The 23651-nt window shown below is 45.0% G+C and overlaps 1 protein-coding gene across 1 annotated transcript in view; it reads right to left on the bottom strand.

Annotated features, from left to right (window-relative positions):
- Positions 1 to 13557: 13557 nt before the first annotated feature.
- LOC141217363 (microtubule-associated serine/threonine-protein kinase 3-like) overlaps positions 13558 to 23651 on the bottom strand; it is a 44462-nt gene continuing 34368 nt past the window's right edge. The window contains exon 9 of the mRNA XM_073665789.1: positions 13558 to 13649. Within this exon, the coding sequence (XP_073521890.1) occupies positions 13558 to 13649 (92 nt within the window). The remainder of the gene's footprint in view (positions 13650 to 23651) is intronic.

The raw sequence follows: 23651 nt of genomic DNA, 5'->3' as shown, positions 1-23651 counted from the left end.
TTTGCACAGCACTGTATATAATCTGTAATATTATACTTATCAAGAAAGGCCTCCATGCCCTTCTTAAATGTTAGTAGTGAATCCCTCATTACAACATCATGCGGCAGAGAGTTCCATAGTCTCACTGCTCTTACAGTAAAGAATCCGCGTCTGTGATTATGATTAAACCTTCTTTCCTCCAGACGTAGAAGATGCCCCCTTGTCCCCGTCTCAGGCCTCAGAGTAAAAAGATCAGTAGAAAGGTCTTTGTACTGTCCCCTCATATACTTGTACATACCGTGTTTCCCCGAAAGTAAGACCCCCCCGAAAGTAAGGCAGGGTGGGGGGTTTCGGGGGGGTCCGCCAATGTAGGGCACCCCCCGATTGTAAGGCAGGGTAGCGGGGGGGGGGCCGGGGAATGTAAGGCTGATTCGTCACAGGCTCCCTAGCCGGCTCGCAGCTGATTGGCCGATCAGCCTGTTCGTCACAGGCTCCCTAGCCGGCTCGCAGCTGATTGGCCGATCAGCCTGTTCGTCACAGGCTCCCTAGCCGGCTCGCAGCTGATTGGCCGATCAGCCTGTTCGTCACAGGCTCCCTAGCCGGCTCGCAGCTGATTGGCCGATCAGCCTGTTCGTCACAGGCTCCCTAGCCGGCTCGCAGCTGATTGGCCGATCAGCCTGTTCGCCACAGGCTCCCTAGCCGGCTCGCAGCTGATTGGCCGAATCAGCTGCGACGTCACCGCCTGCAGGCTCGCTCCGATTGGTCCAGCTTCCCCGGCATCCGAATCGTCAGCCCGGCACCGCAGAGGAGATCGAAACAGAAGGAAAGTAACGGTAAGTTCCGAAACTCTCTCTGTGTGTGTGTGTGTGTGTGTGTGTATACGATATGTGTACGGTATGTGTATGGGTGCCGTATGGGGCTGTGTGTGTGTGTGTATACGATATGTGTACGGTATGTGTATGGGTGCCGTATGGGGCTGTGTGTGTGTGTGTATACGATATGTGTACGGTATGTGTATGGGTGCCGTATGGGGCTGTGTGTGTGTGTGTGTGTGGTGGCAGAGTGGGGGGCAGAACCACTGTATGGGGAGGCTGCATACTGTTCAGCCTGTTTTTTTTCCCAATGTAAGGCCTCCCCCGAAAGTAAGGCAGGGTGGGACTTTTGGGGGTAAAATTAATGTAAGACAGGGCCTTACTTTCGGGGAAACACGGTAGTAATAAGATCACCCCTAAGCCTTCGTTTTTCCAAACTAAATAACCCCGAGTGAAATTGATAAGAAAGTGTGTGTCATATGCGAGTGTACTTGAGAAACACTTACTAGAAAGTCACTGGATCTCTGTTTTGTCTTTCTCCAAGAGCTTCTTGGTCCTGACACGTGTTCCATTGATCAAATCATGAGAGAAGTTCCTGCAGACAAACCCTGAAAAACATAATGCGAGTCACTTCTGACCAGATTGTCATCTACTTTTCTCAGAACGTCTACTTCTACTTCTCTTAACGTGAGAAAATGGCTGTGGATTTTTAACATTTCTTTTACTTTGTTAGTCCCCTTAGGCAACTTGAAACTGAACGTTAGATCACTTGTCTATATTCAAAAGTACTTTTGCATTGCTACATATAAAATCACTATTGCCTGTGAAGCCCAACCACAGAATGACAGTGGCATGTGAAGAGAACCTAGTATGTCCATATCCTCAAACGCTATTGACGCGCCCCCTGGGCAGCGGGGTACTCGCCAACCGGGCCTTGATGGATTTGGGGGATGTCACAGTGGCTGGCCCATTCCGTGACCCAGGGTGGTCAGTCCAAAAATAAAAGGGGGGATAAAAATGTAAACCAAAAAGGGGAAGTAGGGTAGGTTTGTAAATGTTCGTGACGCCACCCGTGGTACCCGGTAATGACTACTGGCGCTGCGACAGTCCTCTGAGGCCGGTGTTCCGGGCAGCTTAGTTGGTGCTACTCTCCACGGGTAGAGTAGGCCTCAGGGCAGTGTAGATGTGATGTAGAGTGGTGGCGGGTGCTGTGCCGCTGTAGAAAGAACAGGCAGAGATAGCGGTTGAAGTCATCCGAGTCTTTACTCACTTTTTATCAGCTCAGAGCTTCTCTCTGCTGTCACACGGCGAGCTGCGGCCGCCAGGGTGGGGCTCAGCACTTTCCAGGTAGTTCAGGAGCACCTGCCAGGACCCCGCTCTAGTGTGTTCCTCTCTTGCTCAATTTCTCCCGCCGTGTGTTCCCCACTGAGTCCCGTACGGGTGCTGCAATCTCTCTATGGGCAACGTGTAGTTCCCGGACCGACTGGGCGCCCTTTTTGGTGACTTGTGGTGAGGCTGAGGCGTAAGGCTGGGTCCCTCTGGGTAAACTCAGATTAGGGCATACAGGTGGCGACTCCGCTCCATCCGTATCCCCCTGGGATCCACATAAGCCTCCGGATTCTTCCGACAGAGACGTGAAGTACAAAGTCAGATTGGGGACCGGTTACCCCTCTTGCGGCCGGGTCCCTCTGGCTAGGCCAGAATAAGGTATGCAGGTGGTGGCTCCGCTCCGTCCATATCCCCTGGGATCCTTTCGCCTGTGGAGCTTGACTCCTCTGCTCCCCTCCTGGGCCTCCTACTCTCAGGACCCTGACCGAGACAGAGCCTACAGCAACTCTGCCCTGCTCCTCGTCTCGAGGCCTGAGACCGAGGACCGTGGACCCTCAGCTGGCTGCAGCGTTGTGCTGTCTACCGACCAACGACCCACAACCAAAGACAATGATACCAAGATGGCCTCCATATATATATGATCCAGCTAAGTGCTCAAAATAAATGCTTCCTCCACCCTCACTCACTACATGGTTCCCCCCAACTCCTCCATTCTGGCCCGGGGCGGCACTATGGTGCATATAGGCCCCCTTCAGAACTGGAGTGGTGTAGTGTTGAGTGTGTGTTTGGGGTCCTGTATGGTACTCCATCCTTACCTGGAAGAGGAGATATCACACCCTTAAGTGGGGTGCAATAACTCTGTGGCGACTGAGCCCGCAGGGGCGCCACATTATTGACCTGCAGTGCAGGTTAATAGTATAGAAAAGTGCCCAACCGCTGTACTGAACGTGCAGCTCATGGGAAAAAAATGGAATTTAAATCATTCCAAGAACCTTTACTGGCCTTCAGTCATACAGGTGTGTACAAAGCATCTACAATTGCAGCCCATAGCACTGCGAGTGGCTCCTGCAAGCACGTGTGACGCTCACAGCCCTCCCTGGGAAGATGGGGGGGTACTCAGAGCCGGGTCAGATGTTGGGGGATGTAGCCGTGGCCTGGACCCGTTCCGTGCCCAGGGCCGTCACATTAAAAGATTTAATGGGCTTTCAGGGTTGGTGTTAATTGAGTGGTTGTATTGACTACACCACTTGTGGTGCCTGGTGATTCTCCACCAGCTCTGCATTCAGTCCTCTGAAGCGGGATGTAGCGGCAGCAGAAGATGGTACTACTCCCCACAGGCGGAGCAGGGCCTCAGGGCAGAGAGGACAAGAGGATGGGAGCTGTTGTGGAAAATGTTGTGCGGTGTAGTGCGGTGCCGCGTTGCAATAAGAAACCGGAGGCCATAGGGGTAGTCCTCCAAGCTTTACTCACGGTAGAATGCTCAGCTGCAAGGCTTCTCCCTGCTCCTCACGGCGCGCTGCGGCCACCAGGACCGGGGGTCCGACAACCTCCGGGTAGTTCAGGTGCTTTGGTCAGGACCCCGCACCAGAGTGTTCCTAGACTTTCCCACTAGGTCCTCTCCTGTCCGTTTGTGGTGCGTTTACTAAGGCCGGGTCTCCCTCTGGACTATGCACAGAACAAGGGTACGGGTGGCGACTCCGCTCCGTTACCCGGTGGGATCCACTGAGCCTCCGGGCTTCTCTGACTAAGACTTGTAATGACAGAGTCAGATATCGGGGGCCGGTACCCCTTTTGCAGCAGGAATCCCTCAGACTAGGCCAGAATAGTGAGGACAGGTGGCGTATACTGCTCCGTCTTCATCCCCCTGGGATCCTTTTGCCTGCGGAGCTATACTCCTCCGCTCCCCTCCAGACCTTCTTAAGTAAGGACCTTGACCGGGTAGAGACAGCCGTTAACTCTTGCCCGTTCCTCGACTCAAGGCCAGAGTTCGAGGACCGTGTCCCCATCAACTGCAGGTTCACACAGAAAGCCACGTTCAGCGATGAAGATCACAATCAAAGACCTTGAACTTAAGATGGCTGGCTATTAAATATGAATTTAGTACGTGTAACCTCTAAGTGTATCCTCCACCCTCACCCACTACTAGGTTCCCCCTTACTTTGGTTCCCCCATCTCCACTTATCCCGGCTGGGGCAGCACCCTGGTGCCTTAAAGCCCCCCTACAGGTGGGAGAGATGTAGTGTTGAATGCAGAGGTGGGGTCCTGACAGCTGCACCATCCTTACCTCGAAGGAGAGATACCACACCTCATTAAAGAGATGCAGTACCCCTTTGGCGACCGAACCCTCAGGGGCGCCACACACGCCCTGGCACTTTGACTGATAGCTGACTCTACAGTGATGCACTGCATCGCGAGAGGTCAAATTGCTAGGGTGTGCTTACAGCAGCCACTCGCATGTATGACTGAAAACCGGCAGTTCTTGCGATGAAGTCTATTTCTCTCTTCTCATCTCTCAAACAATCCTGCTATTACATATAGACGCTTAAAAAAATTAAAATATCTTCTGGTAAACAGCCACCTTGGGGGGCCAGCAGCTAAGGGTTTATTTGGATCCAAGGGCCCAAGCTGGGGCTGCCACCCATGTGGCTCTTGCGTGGCGTGCCTCAATATAGAGTCTACGAAAATCTTTACAAATTCAAATGGTACGAAGCAATATAAGATTACTCATACCATCACATGTACCACAGTTGGGGTGATCTACAGTGCAAAATGCCCTTGCAACAGAATATATGTAGGCCTTACATCAAGAGAACTCCGAAGAAGAACTAGAGAACGCGTCTTGGATATCAAGGCAGCAAAAGAAATTTACAATGTGGATGAGCTCAAGACATTACCGCGTCACTTTATGAAGTTTCATAACAGTGACCCTTCTGGTCTCCAGTTGAGTGGTTTTGATAGGGTCTACCCAGGCACTAGAGGAGGTAACTGGAAAAAATCCTGGCACAGAAGGAGGCAAGGGGGATCACTGTGTTGAACACCTTAACCCTCCATGGTCTCAATGAGACAAATAGTTTTGTTTCATTTCTTTAATATTGTTGGGTGGTTCCTAGTGGAGTGCATTGTATTATGGTCATTTTACTTTTAATCTTATTTTAATTGTTTTTATTCGTTTATACTTACGTTTTCTTCTTTCCTTCTCTTCTTAGTTCTTTCGCCTGACGTTTGCTATTTTTCAGAGTTGGTCATCTTCTTGAGCGTCATCATCACCAGTGCATTTGAACCTCTTTTTATATTTTAAAGAATTTAAATATCTTCTAGTAATATATGTATAATGTCATGCATTTATGTGCCCCATGCCTTTTTGTTATATAAATATATTTTTCATCTCATCATATTTTTCACTATATATTCACTAGCACAATTGCACTGTATGGGTCATATTATATGATAGGTGTCACACTATCCATCATATATCATAGATATATAATTTTTTCATATGATATATATTCTCCTATAACATTTTCACGTTATTATCTCATATACGTCCCTGGTATCCTGTTATTAATTTCCAGGGCAGGTCCTTGTTAGCTAGTGGACTGAAAAAAAGGTAATTAGCTCATATCACCTGAAACTCACAGGAATCCCAGGCTCACGGATTAGTGTCCAGCATACACTTGTAAAGATATATAGAAAAAGTAAAATCCGGTGCCACAAGCGATAAATCCTTTATTCCAAAAATTAAAAATCACATGTCCCTAGGAGGGGAACAACTGGACGCGTTTCGAGGACACAGCCCCTTAATCGTCAGTATACAAATGAATTAAAAAACAACACATTTATAATAAAAACTGTGACCACCCCTAAGCATGTGTGATAGATTAGTATACACATTAGGATATTAACTCCTACTTAGACAAGATTTGCGTGCAACAAATTCTCATAGAATATACAGACATAGACTTAGGGGGAAAAAAAAACAAAAAAAAAACTTTTTTGTAAATAATTTGCCATATAGATGCACAGAACAGAATATGCATATAATATTATAAATGCAAGTATATATATATATATAATTCAATAAAAAAACATTAAATCTGATCTATAATTCATACCTTGCGGTATCCGTGCATTTAATTTCAATATCCACAATTTTTCTTTGTTATGGAGCATTTTTTCCCAATTACCGCCACGATGGGGACGTGGTACTCTCTCTATGCCTGTAATATTTAATGTGCTTATATTGCCCGCATGTACCTCTCTGAAATGTTTGGAGAGACCTGATAACCTGATGGATTTTGAGGCAGGATTTGCTCCTGTAATATGTTCTGATATTCTTGCCTTAAGGGCTCTGGTAGTGCGGCCTATAGAATATTCTGAACAGCTGACACAAGTTGCCATATAGACAACATGGGAGGTGTTACAATGTATATAAGACTCTATGTCATATTTTCTACCTGTATGTAAATCAGAGAAACTTGAACCCATAGCGACATATTTGCACATACAGCATCTATTTTCACCACATTTATACATGCCGACATATTTCAGCCAGGTGGGACTTTGTACTTTATTATCCAAAAATACGCTGGGTGACAACATATTGCGTAGATCCTGACCTTTCCTTGAAACCACCCTACAGCCTGCTTCCAATATATTAGACAATTTGTCATCCTGATATAATATGGGTAAGTTCTTGAGAAAGATTTGTTTAATGTTGTAAAAATGATCACTATATGGCGTAGAGAAAGTTAATGAAGATTTAGCCTTATTGGAACTATGTTTTACTGATTGTGTCAACAAACCTTCTCTATCTTTAGATATAGCTATAGATATAGCCCTATCGATCATCCATTTTTTATATCCCCTAGACCTCAGTCTCGCTGACATGGTTTTAGTTTCCTCCTCAAAACACTCTTGTTCACTGCAATTGCGTCTAGCTCTAATGAACTCACCCACTGGTAAATTTTTTATAACATGTTTTGGGTGGCTGCTTTCAGCTCTCAAGAGAGAATTGCCGCTAAGGGGCTTGCGGTAAAGTTTAGAGGCAATTTTCCCTGTACTCACACAACCAGTCAATACGACATCCAAAAACGGAGTGGACTCCTTGTGAATCTCCATAGTGAATTTCAAATTGTAGTTGTTATTCTCCAGATAATTTAGAAATTCAGTAACAGGTGGTGCGGGAGACCCCGATGACAGACCCCATATGAGGATCATGTCATCAATGAATCTCCCGCACCACCGAATATTGTTCCTATATGGACAACATTCATTGAAAATATATTCTTCCTCCCATCTTTTCATATAAACATTGGCCAGTGAAGGGGAAAACTTAGAGCCCATCGGACAACCGCAAAGCTGTAAGTAAAATTTATCATTGAAGATGAAAAAATTACTCTTCAAAAGAAATTCCAAACTCAAAAGCAAAAATTCCTTGACACCATCAGTAAAAATGTCAGTTAGATTCAAAAAATATTGCACAACCCTCAATGCCTTATCGTGAGGTATTGAGGAATACAACTGGACAACATCACATGTTATCCAATTACAGTCCTCCTGCCAAGACATAAGATTAATGGCCTGCATTAAATGCTGAGTATCTTTTATCATACCTGGTGATCCCTCCAGTAAGACACGTAATCTGGAATCCACCCACCCTGAAAGTCTCTCATGGAGGGAATGTATACCCGCCACGATTGGCCTCAGGGGAGGTGGAAACACTGACTTATGCGTCTTAGGGAGGGCATGAAAAATCGGAATAACAGGCTGATCTGGAGACAAAAATTCCTTCATTTTGGAATCAATGGCTCCAAGAGCTACTCCTTCCTCCAGTAGCCTGTTTAATTTTATAGTAAAATTCTTTGTGGGATCAGAGACTAAGGGACGGTAGGTGGTGGAATCAGATAATATATCCTCTACCAATTTTTTATATAATCCTGAATCCAGAATCACCACCGAACCCCCCTTGTCTGAAGGTCTAATGACAATGGTAGAATTAGCCCTTAGGGAAATTATTGCTTCCCTTTCCCTTTTGGAAAGATTATTTGATACTCTCAATTTTCCATCATCCAAGAGATTATTTAGATCCCTTTCCATTGCGGCTTGAAAGGAATCCATAGCTGGTATCCTCGCCGCAATGGGATAATAACTTTCGTTGGATGTAGCAAAATTGGATATTTCCAAGTCACTTACCCATATTATATCAGGATGACAAATTGTCTAATATATTGGAAGCAGGCTGTAGGGTGGTTTCAAGGAAAGGTCAGGATCTACGCAATATGTTGTCACCCAGCGTTTTTTTGGATAATAAAGTACAAAGTCCCACCTGGCTGAAATATGTCGGCATGTATAAATGTGGTGAAAATAGATGCTGTATGTGCAAATATGTCGCTATGGGTTCAAGTTTCTCTGATTTACATACAGGTAGAAAATATGACATAGAGTCTTATATACATTGTAACACCTCCCATGTTGTCTATATGGCAACTTGTGCCAGCTGTTCAGAATATTATATAGGCCGCACTACCAGAGCCCTTAAGGCAAGAATATCAGAACATATTACAGGAGCAAATCCTGCCTCAAAATCCATCAGGTTATCAGGTCTCTCCAAACATTTCAGAGAGGTACATGCGGGCAATATAAGTACATTAAATATTACAGGCATAGAGAGAGTACCACGTCCCCATCGTGGCGGTAATTGGGAGAAAATGCTCCATAACAAAGAAAAATTGTGGATATTGAAATTAAATGCACGGATACCGCAAGGTATGAATTATAGATCAGATTTAATGTTTTTTTATTGAATTATATATATATATACTTGCATTTATAATATTATATGCATATTCTGTTCTGTGCATCTATATGGCAAATTATTTACATAAAAGTTTTTTTTTTTTTCTTGTTTTTTCTCCTAAGTCTATGTCTGTATATTCTATGAGAATTTGTTGCACGCAAATCTTGTCTAAGTAGGAGTTAATATCCTAATGTGTATACTAATCTATCACACATGCTTAGGGGTGGTCACAGTTTTTATTATAAATGTGTTGTTTTTTAATTCAGTTGTATACTGACGATTAAGGGGCTGTGTCCTCGAAACGCGTCCAGTTGTTCCCCTCCTAGGGACATGTGATTTTTCATTTCTGGAATAAAGGATTTATCGCTTGTGGCACCGGATTTTACTTTTTCTATATATCCTTACAAGTGTATGCTGGACACTAATCCGTGAGCCTGGGATTCCTGTGAGTATCAGGTGATATGAGCTAATTACCTTTTTTTCAGTCCACTAGTACTCAGCATAGCTCTCACCTCTCACATTTTTAAGACATTGCTCTTTTCATTTGGGCTGGTTAAATCTCACCCATGGAATCCACGCGAGACTACCTATCATTATGCCGGGATTTGCGTGCAAAAAAACTGGACTCTATTTTCTCTGGTGGTGGAAATATGGACAGGAGTGCTCCTGAAATTCATGAGGCATTTTTTACTTTGGAAAAAGCTTTGATTCAGCATCTAAAGGTTTGGTGGGATCATGCCACCTTGAAGAAATACGTCTTGAAAAAGATGATTCCTCGAGGCCTCCGTATTAAAAAGATTGCAACTACTCCGTTCAGTGATGAATTTACAAGTAAGTGGAACGATGTTCTTTCGGAATGTTCTTTTAAATTAATGAATCTTATCATTTTGGAGGAGGAAAATAAATTGGAGTCTTTAGAGAATGATATCAAGGTTTTGCAAGATGCAGCGGATAAGTTTATTTCTCAGAATGTATATGAATCACTATATGAGAATATGCATAAAAAAAATTGATGAACTTGAAAAGACTATCATTGATTTAAAAAGTTCCAAGTACAAACGAGATTTAAAAGACTATGAAAGTAATTCTGTCTATGTATGGAAACATCGTACTCCTGGAAAAACTCGTTTTTTATCTACCGCTAGCACACCTAAAACTCCTAAATATTCCACAAAATCAGGCACCATAAAATCCATTCTGAGAAATCCACCTGAACAAGTGAGCAACCGTAATGTGAGTTTTTCTTCACCTGTCTCATCAGCAAGTACAGATGAATCAGATGTGCCGTTTTCTGGTCAGGATGGAAATGGCTCTTTTAGAGCATACAATACTAGATATGCCTCCACATCTGCTGTTTCAAAAAACTGCTACAAAGGCCGAAAAGGCGCTCACGGAGAAGGAGGAAAAGAGAAACACAGGAAATAAATAACATAGATATAGTTTCTGTTCACAATTTATCTGCTTGCATTTTTTCTGAACATGAACTTAAAGTTTTGGAGAAAGATTTAAATTTTGTACCTAATAAAAATGCTGATTTATTTCAAACATTGAAGGATGTAAACAAGAAATTTAGCAGTTAAAAGACATTTTTATGATAGAAACATCCTTCAGGTCTCTACAGATCATGATTGTGTCCCTCCTATATTGCCTGACTGTTATCCATTACATATGGGGTTACAGGAAACCATGTGCATCAAGGATTTACATCATTTGGAAAACAATGTTAAGATCAAAAAATGTATGAAATTAAGAAATGACTTGGAAATATTCAATTTTGCTACATCCAACGAAAGTTATTTTCCCATTGCGGCGAGGATACCAGCTATGGATTCCTTTCAAGCCGCAGTGGAAAGGGATCTAAATAATCTCTTGGATGATGGAAAATTGAGAGTATCAAATAATCTTTCCAAAAGGGAAAGGGAAGCAATAATTTCCCTAAGGGCTAATTCTACCATTGTCATTAGACCTTCAGACAAGGGGGGTTCGGTGGTGATTCTGGATTCAGGATTATATAAAAAATTGGTAGAGGATATATTATCTGATTCCACCACCTACCGCCCCTTAGTCTCTGATCCCACAAAGAATTTTACTATAAAATTAAACAGGCTACTGGAGGAAGGAGTAGCTCTTGGAGCCATTGATTCCAAAATGAAGGAATTTTTGTCTCCAGATCAGCCTGTTATTCCGATTTTTCATGCCCTCCCTAAGACGCATAAGTCAGTGTTTCCACCTCCCCTGAGGCCAATCGTGGCGGGTATACATTCCCTCCATGAGAGACTTTCAGGGTGGGTGGATTCCAGATTACGTGTCTTACTGGAGGGATCACCAGGTATGATAAAAGATACTCAGCATTTAATGCAGGCCATTAATCTTATGTCTTGGCAGGAGGACTGTAATTGGATAACATGTGATGTTGTCCAGTTGTATTCCTCAATACCTCACGATAAGGCATTGAGGGTTGTGCAATATTTTTTGAATCTAACTGACATTTTTACTGATGGTGTCAAGGAATTTTTGCTTTTGAGTTTGGAATTTCTTTTGAAGAGTAATTTTTTCATCTTCAATGATAAATTTTACTTACAGCTTTGCGGTTGTCCGATGGGCTCTAAGTTTTCCCCTTCACTGGCCAATGTTTATATGAAAAGATGGGAGGAAGAATATATTTTCAATGAATGTTGTCCATATAGGAACAATATTCGGTGGTGCGGGAGATTCATTGATGACATGATCCTCATATGGGGTCTGTCATCGGGGTCTCCCGCACCACCTGTTACTGAATTTCTAAATTATCTGGAGAATAACAACTACAATTTGAAATTCACTATGGAGATTCACAAGGAGTCCACTCCGTTTTTGGATGTCGTATTGACTGGTTGTGTGAGTACAGGGAAAATTGCCTCTAAACTTTACCGCAAGCCCCTTAGCGGCAATTCTCTCTTGAGAGCTGAAAGCAGCCACCCAAAACATGTTATAAAAAATTTACCAGTGGGTGAGTTCATTAGAGCTAGACGCAATTGCAGTGAACAAGAGTGTTTTGAGGAGGAAACTAAAACCATGTCAGCGAGACTGAGGTCTAGGGGATATAAAAAATGGATGATCGATAGGGCTATATCTATAGCTATATCTAAAGATAGAGAAGGTTTGTTGACACAATCAGTAAAACATAGTTCCAATAAGGCTAAATCTTCATTAACTTTCTCTACGCCATATAGTGATCATTTTTACAACATTAAACAAATCTTTCTCAAGAACTTACCCATATTATATCAGGATGACAAATTGTCTAATATATTGGAAGCAGGCTGTAGGGTGGTTTCAAGGAAAGGTCAGGATCTACGCAATATGTTGTCACCCAGCGTATTTTTGGATAATAAAGTACAAAGTCCCACCTGGCTGAAATATGTCGGCATGTATAAATGTGGTGAAAATAGATGCTGTATGTGCAAATATGTCGCTATGGGTTCAAGTTTCTCTGATTTACATACAGGTAGAAAATATGACATAGAGTCTTATATAAATTGTAACACCTCCCATGTTGTCTATATGGCAACTTGTGCCAGCTGTTCAGAATATTATATAGGCCGCACTACCAGAGCCCTTAAGGCAAGAATATCAGAACATATTACAGGAGCAAATCCTGCCTCAAAATCCATCAGGTTATCAGGTCTCTCCAAACATTTCAGAGAGGTACATGCGGGCAATATAAGCACATTAAATATTACAGGCATAGAGAGAGTACCACGTCCCCATCGTGGCGGTAATTGGGAGAAAATGCTCCATAACAAAGAAAAATTGTGGATATTGAAATTAAATGCACGGATACCGCAAGGTATGAATTATAGATCAGATTTAATGTTTTTTTATTGAATTATATATATATATATACTTGCATTTATAATATTATATGCATATTCTGTTCTGTGCATCTATATGGCAAATTATTTACATAAAAGTTTTTTTTTTGTTTTTTTTTCCCCCTAACTCTGTCTGTATATTCTATGAGAATTTGTTGCACGCAAATCTTGTCTAAGTAGGAGTTAATATCCTAATGTGTATACTAATCTATCACACATGCTTAGGGGTGGTCACAGTTTTTATTATAAATGTGTTGTTTTTTAATTCATTTGTATACTGACGATTAAGGGGCTGTGTCCTCGAAACGCGTCCAGTTGTTCCCCTCCTAGGGACATGTGATTTTTAATTTTTGGAATAAAGGATTTATCGCTTGTGGCACCGGATTTTACTTTTTCTATATATCTTTACAAGTGTATGCTGGACACTAATCCGTGAGCCTGGGATTCCTGTGAGTTTCAGGTGATATGAGCTAATTACCTTTTTTTCAGTCCACTAGCTAACAAGGACCTGCCCTGGAAATTAATAACAGGATACCAGGGACGTATATGAGATAATAACGTGAAAATGTTATAGGAGAATATATATCATATGAAAAAATTATATATCTATGATATATGATAGATAGTGTGACACCTATCATATAATATGACCCATACAGTGCAATTGTGCTAGTGAATATATAGTGAAAAATATGATGAGATGAAAAATATATTTATATAACAAAAAGGCATGGGGCACATAAATGCATGACATTATACATATATTACTAGAAGATATTTAAATTCTTTAAAATATAAAAAGAGGTTCAAATGCACTGGTGATGATGACGCTCAAGAAGATGACCAACTCTGAAAAATAGCAAACGTCAGGCGAAAGAACTAAGAAGAGAAGGAAAGAAGAAAACGTAAGTATAAACGAATAAAAACAATTAAAATAAGATTAAAAGTAAAATGACCATAATACAATGCACTCCACTAGGAACCACCCAACAATATTAAAGAAATGAAACAAAACTATTTGTCTCATTGAGACCATGGAGGGTTAAGGTGTTCAACACAGTGATCCCCCTTGCCTCCTTCTGTGCCAGGATTTTTTTCCAGTTACCTCCTCTAGTGCCTGGGTAGACCCTATCAAAACCACTCAACTGGAGACCAGAAGGGTCACTGTTATGAAACTTCATAAAGTGACGCGGTAATGTCTTGAGCTCATCCACATTGTAAATTTCTTTTGCTGCCTTGATATCCAAGACGCGTTCTCTAGTTCTTCTTCGGAGTTCTCTTGATGTAAGGCCTACATATATTCTGTTGCAAGGGCATTTTGCACTGTAGATCACCCCAACTGTGGTACATGTGATGGTATGAGTAATCTTATATTGCTTCGTACCATTTGAATTTGTAAAGATTTTCGTAGACTCTATATTGAGGCACGCCACGCAAGAGCCACATGGGTGGCAGCCCCAGCTTGGGCCCTTGGATCCAAATAAACCCTTAGCTGCTGGCCCCCCAAGGTGGCTGTTTACCAGAAGATATTTTAATTTTTTTAAGCGTCTATATGTAATAGCAGGATTGTTTGAGAGATGAGAAGAGAGAAATAGACTTCATCGCAAGAACTGCCGGTTTTCAGTCATACATGCGAGTGGCTGCTGTAAGCACACCCTAGCAATTTGACCTCTCGCGATGCAGTGCATCACTGTAGAGTCAGCTATCAGTCAAAGTGCCAGGGCGTGTGTGGCGCCCCTGAGGGTTCGGTCGCCAAAGGGGTACTGCATCTCTTTAATGAGGTGTGGTATCTCTCCTTCGAGGTAAGGATGGTGCAGCTGTCAGGACCCCACCTCTGCATTCAACACTACATCTCTCCCACCTGTAGGGGGGCTTTAAGGCACCAGGGTGCTGCCCCAGCCGGGATAAGTGGAGATGGGGGAACCAAAGTAAGGGGGAACCTAGTAGTGGGTGAGGGTGGAGGATACACTTAGAGGTTACACGTACTAAATTCATATTTAATAGCCAGCCATCTTAAGTTCAAGGTCTTTGATTGTGATCTTCATCGCTGAACGTGGCTTTCTGTGTGAACCTGCAGTTGATGGGGACACGGTCCTCGAACTCTGGCCTTGAGTCGAGGAACGGGCAAGAGTTAACGGCTGTCTCTACCCGGTCAAGGTCCTTACTTAAGAAGGTCTGGAGGGGAGCGGAGGAGTATAGCTCCGCAGGCAAAAGGATCCCAGGGGGATGAAGACGGAGCAGTATACGCCACCTGTCCTCACTATTCTGGCCTAGTCTGAGGGATTCCTGCTGCAAAAGGGGTACCGGCCCCCGATATCTGACTCTGTCATTACAAGTCTTAGTCAGAGAAGCCCGGAGGCTCAGTGGATCCCACCGGGTAACGGAGCGGAGTCGCCACCCGTACCCTTGTTCTGTGCATAGTCCAGAGGGAGACCCGGCCTTAGTAAACGCACCACAAACGGACAGGAGAGGACCTAGTGGGAAAGTCTAGGAACACTCTGGTGCGGGGTCCTGACCAAAGCACCTGAACTACCCGGAGGTTGTCGGACCCCCGGTCCTGGTGGCCGCAGCGCGCCGTGAGGAGCAGGGAGAAGCCTTGCAGCTGAGCATTCTACCGTGAGTAAAGCTTGGAGGACTACCCCTATGGCCTCCGGTTTCTTATTGCAACGCGGCACCGCACTACACCGCACAACATCTTCCACAACAGCTCCCATCCTCTTGTCCTCTCTGCCCTGAGGCCCTGCTCCGCCTGTGGGGAGTAGTACCATCTTCTGCTGCCGCTACATCCCGCTTCAGAGGACTGAATGCAGAGCTGGTGGAGAATCACCAGGCACCACAGGTGGTGTAGTCAATACAACCACTCAATTAACACCAACCCTGAAAGCCCATTAAATCTTTTAATGTGACGGCCCTGGGCACGGAACGGGTCCAGGTCACGGCTACATCCCCCAACATCTGACCCGGCTCTGAGTACCCCCCCATCTTCCCAGGGAGGGCTGTGAGCGTCACACGTGCTTGCAGGAGCCACTCGCAGTGCTATGGGCTGCAATTGTAGATGCTTTGTACACACCTGTATGACTGAAGGCCAGTAAAGGTTCTTGGAATGATTTAAATTCCATTTTTTTCCCATGAGCTGCACGTTCAGTACAGCGGTTGGGCACTTTTCTATACTATTAACCTGCACTGCAGGTCAATAATGTGGCGCCCCTGCGGGCTCAGTCGCCACAGAGTTATTGCACCCCACTTAAGGGTGTGATATCTCCTCTTCCAGGTAAGGATGGAGTACCATACAGGACCCCAAACACACACTCAACACTACACCACTCCAGTTCTGAAGGGGGCCTATATGCACCATAGTGCCGCCCCGGGCCAGAATGGAGGAGTTGGGGGGAACCATGTAGTGAGTGAGGGTGGAGGAAGCATTTATTTTGAGCACTTAGCTGGATCATATATATATGGAGGCCATCTTGGTATCATTGTCTTTGGTTGTGGGTCGTTGGTCGGTAGACAGCACAACGCTGCAGCCAGCTGAGGGTCCACGGTCCTCGGTCTCAGGCCTCGAGACGAGGAGCAGGGCAGAGTTGCTGTAGGCTCTGTCTCGGTCAGGGTCCTGAGAGTAGGAGGCCCAGGAGGGGAGCAGAGGAGTCAAGCTCCACAGGCGAAAGGATCCCAGGGGATATGGACGGAGCGGAGCCACCACCTGCATACCTTATTCTGGCCTAGCCAGAGGGACCCGGCCGCAAGAGGGGTAACCGGTCCCCAATCTGACTTTGTACTTCACGTCTCTGTCGGAAGAATCCGGAGGCTTATGTGGATCCCAGGGGGATACGGATGGAGCGGAGTCGCCACCTGTATGCCCTAATCTGAGTTTACCCAGAGGGACCCAGCCTTACGCCTCAGCCTCACCACAAGTCACCAAAAAGGGCGCCCAGTCGGTCCGGGAACTACACGTTGCCCATAGAGAGATTGCAGCACCCGTACGGGACTCAGTGGGGAACACACGGCGGGAGAAATTGAGCAAGAGAGGAACACACTAGAGCGGGGTCCTGGCAGGTGCTCCTGAACTACCTGGAAAGTGCTGAGCCCCACCCTGGCGGCCGCAGCTCGCCGTGTGACAGCAGAGAGAAGCTCTGAGCTGATAAAAAGTGAGTAAAGACTCGGATGACTTCAACCGCTATCTCTGCCTGTTCTTTCTACAGCGGCACAGCACCCGCCACCACTCTACATCACATCTACACTGCCCTGAGGCCTACTCTACCCGTGGAGAGTAGCACCAACTAAGCTGCCCGGAACACCGGCCTCAGAGGACTGTCGCAGCGCCAGTAGTCATTACCGGGTACCACGGGTGGCGTCACGAACATTTACAAACCTACCCTACTTCCCCTTTTTGGTTTACATTTTTATCCCCCCTTTTATTTTTGGACTGACCACCCTGGGTCACGGAATGGGCCAGCCACTGTGACATCCCCCAAATCCATCAAGGCCCGGTTGGCGAGTACCCCGCTGCCCAGGGGGCGCGTCAATAGCGTTTGAGGATATGGACATACTAGGTTCTCTTCACATGCCACTGTCATTCTGTGGTTGGGCTTCACAGGCAATAGTGATTTTATATGTAGCAATGCAAAAGTACTTTTGAATATAGACAAGTGATCTAACGTTCAGTTTCAAGTTGCCTAAGGGGACTAACAAAGTAAAAGAAATGTTAAAAATCCACAGCCATTTTCTCACGTTAAGAGAAGTAGAAGTAGACGTTCTGAGAAAAGTAGATGACAATCTGGTCAGAAGTGACTCGCATTATGTTTTTCAGGGTTTGTCTGCAGGAACTTCTCTCATGATTTGATCAATGGAACACGTGTCAGGACCAAGAAGCTCTTGGAGAAAGACAAAACAGAGATCCAGTGACTTTCTAGTAAGTGTTTCTCAAGTACACTCGCATATGACACACACTTTCTTATCAATTTCACTCGGGGTTATTTAGTTTGGAAAAACGAAGGCTTAGGGGTGATCTTATTACTACCGTGTTTCCCCGAAAGTAAGGCCCTGTCTTACATTAATTTTACCCCCAAAAGTCCCACCCTGCCTTACTTTCGGGGGAGGCCTTACATTGGGAAAAAAAACAGGCTGAACAGTATGCAGCCTCCCCATACAGTGGTTCTGCCCCCCACTCTGCCACCACACACACACACACACACAGCCCCATACGGCACCCATACACATACCGTACACATATCGTATACACACACACACACAGCCCCATACGGCACCCATACACATACCGTACACATATCGTATACACACACACACACAGCCCCATACGGCACCCATACACATACCGTACACATATCGTATACACACACACACACACACACACAGAGAGAGTTTCGGAACTTACCGTTACTTTCCTTCTGTTTCGATCTCCTCTGCGGTGCCGGGCTGACGATTCGGATGCCGGGGAAGCTGGACCAATCGGAGCGAGCCTGCAGGCGGTGACGTCGCAGCTGATTCGGCCAATCAGCTGCGAGCCGGCTAGGGAGCCTGTGGCGAACAGGCTGATCGGCCAATCAGCTGCGAGCCGGCTAGGGAGCCTGTGACGAACAGGCTGATCGGCCAATCAGCTGCGAGCCGGCTAGGGAGCCTGTGACGAACAGGCTGATCGGCCAATCAGCTGCGAGCCGGCTAGGGAGCCTGTGACGAACAGGCTGATCGGCCAATCAGCTGCGAGCCGGCTAGGGAGCCTGTGACGAACAGGCTGATCGGCCAATCAGCTGCGAGCCGGCTAGGGAGCCTGTGACGAATCAGCCTTACATTCCCCGGCCCCCCCCCCCGCTACCCTGCCTTACAATCGGGGGGTGCCCTACATTGGCGAACCCCCCCGAAACCCCCCACCCTGCCTTACTTTCGGGGGGGTCTTACTTTCGGGGAAACACGGTATGTACAAGTATATGAGGGGACAGTACAAAGACCTTTCTACTGATCTTTTTACTCTGAGGCCTGAGACGGGGACAAGGGGGCATCTTCTACGTCTGGAGGAAAGAAGGTTTAATCATAATCACAGACGCGGATTCTTTACTGTAAGAGCAGTGAGACTATGGAACTCTCTGCCGCATGATGTTGTAATGAGGGATTCACTACTAACATTTAAGAAGGGCATGGAGGCCTTTCTTGATAAGTATAATATTACAGATTATATACAGTGCTGTGCAAATTAATTGGGACAAAGCATTTTTTAAGTAAAATCGTAAGTTGGTTACCAGTCAGTGATTCAAACCAGTTTTAACTTTTTTGAACAGGTGTGAGTGTACAACCGTGAGTAACAAAATGTGGTTTGACTGGTTTTAGTCAGAAAATAACAGCTAGCTGCCCCCTCAGCTTCAGTTGAGAGCTTGTTTCTGTGAGGAGTGGTTTAGTGTACTTTTTCTCCATGCCACAATTCCAAGTGTGTGAAGAAATTCCTGGAAGAAAATAAAGTAAAAGTGCTGTACTGGCCTGGCAATTCACCAGCCTTAAATCTTATAGAAAATTTGTGGAGCATTGTGAAGAGACGTCTTGGCAAAATGGACTGTACAACCAAAGAACGCATGATAAACAGTGCCATACAAGTGTGGTTCCATGATGAAGAATGGAAGAATTTATGCAAAAACTTGGTAGAATCAATGCCAAAACGCATTGAAAATCTCATATCTGCTAAAGGAGGACATATTTCTTACTATAATTTGTATGTAACAGTGCATTATAACATTTTATTATTAAATATTCAAAAATATGGTTTTTTTTGGCTTTGTCCCAATTAATTTGCACAGCACTGTATACTAGATTCCTTGATAGGGCGTTGATCCAGGGAACTAGTCTGATTGTCGTATGGAGTCAGGAAGGAATTTTTTTCCCCAATGTGGAGCTTAGTGTTTGCCACATGGTTTTTTTTTGCCTTCCTCTGGATCAGCATGTTAGGCTATGGCTTGAACTAGATGGACTTATTTTTTAAGGTTGAAGGATGACTGTTACTATGTATATGTGTAAACAGATGTTAAGAAAAATTATTTTTTGCCTCATTTCTTTTAGGTATTGAAAATTCAAGCACAGCACATACCATCGTGTGTTTCCTCTTCAAAGTACCAGCCAAACTGTAAGTTACTCACAAAACACACAGACTGACACAGCAGCCATTTTTAGTTTTTACAATTACTTGAAAACTTTATGCCAATTTCCCCTTCAACTAAGGGGGCATTTACTTTTTTCCCTGTATGATGTTACCCAATAATGTGCAGGAGGTGTCAGGCAGAGGATAAAGCGCACAATCGCAGAGGATATGAGAGCTGGCTTTCTCTGTATATAATACTCATGTCTAACTAGTTAAAAAAAAAATCTGCCTTCTATTGATTGCTGTGCAGTGGTGTATGATTCTATATACTGCTCTGCATCCATCCCAGGCTTTGGGGAATAAATTTCAGGCACCTGGGCTAAATGCTGAGCGCTGTTTGTTACAAGTGCTGATGGCACATTACAGTTCTTGTCTCACAGCAGCAGGACATTACTGAGATGAGAGCTGCAGTGTCCGATCAGCACGTGTCACATACAGCGCTCAGCATCTACCTCAGGTACCAGGGCATTATTCCACACAGCCTGAGATAGATGCAGAGCAGTATATGGAATCACACACCTCTGCTCTCCTCCGCCTGCACAGTAATCACTGCTAGTGACAGTTTTGTCACCTGGTTAAAGCCCCACTCCAGGGTTTGTTTTTTTTTATTTCAGCGCTGGTGTGGTGCAACTAAACTAGTGGTTCCTTAACCCTATTATTATACTTACTAGCCACTGTCTTCAGCTCTTCCCAGCGCCGCTTCAGTCCCACAGCCATGTTTTGACTGCAACTTTGGACTGACCTGAAGTAATGGTCAGAAGCTCTCAGTGTAAGTGTGGGGGCCTGTTGCTGGCCTTGTTCTGGATCTCATGGGCTTAAATTGAGTTCTGACTTCCTGATAGGCCAGCAAACACTGGAGCAAGCCAGCAGGTCACAAACTGCTGGAGAACGTCAGGAGCCTCACGGAATACAGATGAAGATGCCGGTTGGTAAGGATGAGACTAGGGACAGGGAACTTAGATTAGTGGCTCTACTCCAGTGCCGTAATACAAAAAAACTGCAGTATTGCTTTAAACATGAGTCTTATATTACTCAGAAAAGGTGAGGTCTTGCCTTAATCTGTTGGTTTTTCTTTTTTTTTTCCTTCATGCCTCCAGTTTGGTTGGTCAACCTCATACAGGGGAAATGGGTGCCACTTCCAGAGACAAATCTTTACTAACATCCCTAGGCTAAAGTTCAAATTAACCTATTAAATGTAGCAAGTAACATACCCCAAAACTATCTGGTATGCTGGAGCTTAGGCTTAGGGAGAGGATACTTTGCTTCTACAGTTTATGGTTCTGACAGCTTTTGAAAAATATATATTTATTTATTGTTATGCATTTGACACTTTTAGATATAATGACTGATGTTTCTGTTGTAATGGAAGTGTTATATTGTTAATGTTTTCTACTGTATTCTGTGTTTGTTGCACTATTGATATGAAAACCTTGTGAAAATTGGCAAGAGACTTGATTACATATTAAAGTTGGTCTGTTCAATACTATGGGTAAAGTATTTTTTTTAACTGAAGGTAAATTTTAGATTAATGGATGTTTTTTAGGTTAGTTTCACTCGGCAGCTATTTTTTTCAATAATAATGTTTCAGGTATATGGTGACCTCCGACCCGTCACGTGGGGGGGCCACGCGGGGCCCTGGCTATCCTTAATACACCCCTGATACCCAGGTCAGACTACATGCTGTTCTTCTGCACTGGAATTATTTTAGAAGGATGGGTGCGGTAATCATCACCATACTCCCACATGTCATTTACTTTATATAGAAGAATTACTAATCACGATAAAGGATTCTTCATAGAATGTGTGGTATCTGTGTTGTCAGTTACCCGATTTGTTCTACTAGTGATGGTATTGAAAAACTGCCTTAACCTCCCTTTGGGCCTGGCAAGTTCACCATTGGCTGGGCCTTCTTGCTCTGCTCCTGCCGGGGATGCTTCGTCCGGGGATTCTTCTTGAGCTGACTCTTCTGCAGCACTAGGCTCTTCTGCAGCACTTACAGGTTCATCTGGCTGTGGAGGGTCTTCTGGCTGTCGAAAGAAGTGGAGTACTGGGATTATGACTGCTCCTCCTATTTGAGGCCAATCTGCCGGGAAATCTCCTAAATCAGTATGTATTACTGCTTCTTCAGGTTCCTCCGGGGTGATGAGAGGCACTTCTTCTTGGGGCTTTAGCAGTTCTGGACACAACTTCAGGTGGTCTCTAGATACCGTTGCAGTTGTTCTTCCTTCATCTTTGCTAATCAAACACGTCTTCCTGTTATCAAACCTATAAATTCAACACAGGGTAGGGTTCTGTCTCCCACTGGTCATCAAGTTTGTGGTTTCTCCTTTTCCTTTTCAATACCACTTATCCTGGTGTGAAGGGTTCTGCTGGCGCACTCTTATTATAGTGGTCTTCCTGCTTGTCCTTCACCCTAGCGAGACTGTCTTCGACACAGGCTTGTACTCTTCTGTACTGCTCCTGTCTGGACGTGTCCCAGTCCTCAGTGGACATATCTGCTTCTGGTTCTGCAACACCAAGCTCCAGGTCCATGGGCAACTTTCCTGGTCTTGCTCGCATGAGATATGCTGGAGTGCAATTGGTGGAACTCATAGGTATGTGATTGTACAGATCTACCAGGTCAGGTAGTAGGTCTGGCCACTGATTTCTCTCCTCAAGTGGTAAGGTCTTCAGCAGGTCGATGACAATGTTGTTCATCTTTTCACAGAGACCATTGGTTTGGGGGTGGTACGGTATAGTTCTTATCTTCCTACACACATACAAATGGCAGAACTCTTTGAACAACTCGGCCTCGAAGGCTGGGCCTTGGTCTGTCAGCACCTGCTCAGGGTATCCATGGGGTCTGCAGAAATATGCTTGGAACGTTTTTGCTGCTGTTTCTGCCGTCAGGTCTTTGACAGGGGCGACCACCAGGAACCTGGAGTAGTGATCTACCATGGTCAGGGCATAGGAGTACCCTGACCTGCTGGGTGACAGCTTGACATGGTCCAGCGCCACGATCTCCAGGGGTCAAGCCATCTTGATGGGTTGCAGGGGCGCCTTCTGGCTGCTGTAGTCTTTTCTTCTGAGGCTACAGGATCCACAGTCTCTGCACCACTTCTCAATGGAGCTGCGCATTCCCACCCAGTAGAATCGACACTTTAGCAGGGTTTCTAGCTTTTTCCAGCCAAAGTGCCCCGCCTGATCGTGGTAGGCCTCCAACACCATCTGGATGTCCATCTTGGGGACCACTATCTGCCATACCATCTCGTGGGTCTTGGGATTGATGTACCTCCGGCACAGCTTCTCTCGATAGATGAACAGCCGGCTTCTCTCCTTCCACAGCTGTTTTGCTTGGAAAGATGCATCTTTCTCCAGGGAGGAACCTTCTTGGGTTATCAGCTCCTTGATACGGCTGACAACCAGGTCGCTGTCCTTGGTCTCCTTCCAGCTGTGGTGAGGCAAAGGGTTTAACGTCTTACCACGCTGCCTCCTGGAGGCTCATTACTCAAGGATCATCCCATTCCGGTGAAAGGCAGGTAGCTCAATCTCCTCCAGGTCATCCACTTCTTCTTCTGTGTCTGACTGGTGAGGCATCCTGGACAGGGCATCGGCGTTGGCGTTCTTGCGGCCCGCCCGGTATTTAATTGTGAATTGGTAATTGGACAGCCGAGCCATCCATCGCTGTTCCATGGCTCCTTGCTTGGTTGTTTCAAGATGAGTCAGGGGGTTATTGTCAGTGTAGGCAGTGAACTTGCTGGAGG

This window comes from Phyllobates terribilis, unplaced genomic scaffold (genome assembly GCF_046119375.1).
Source record: "Phyllobates terribilis strain yellow unplaced genomic scaffold, ASM4611937v1 Scaffold_239__1_contigs__length_3013552, whole genome shotgun sequence".
Classification (NCBI taxonomy): Eukaryota; Metazoa; Chordata; class Amphibia; order Anura; family Dendrobatidae; genus Phyllobates; species Phyllobates terribilis.
The sequence above is the reverse complement of the archived record's forward strand: the minus strand, read 5'-3'. Positions and strand labels throughout refer to the sequence as shown.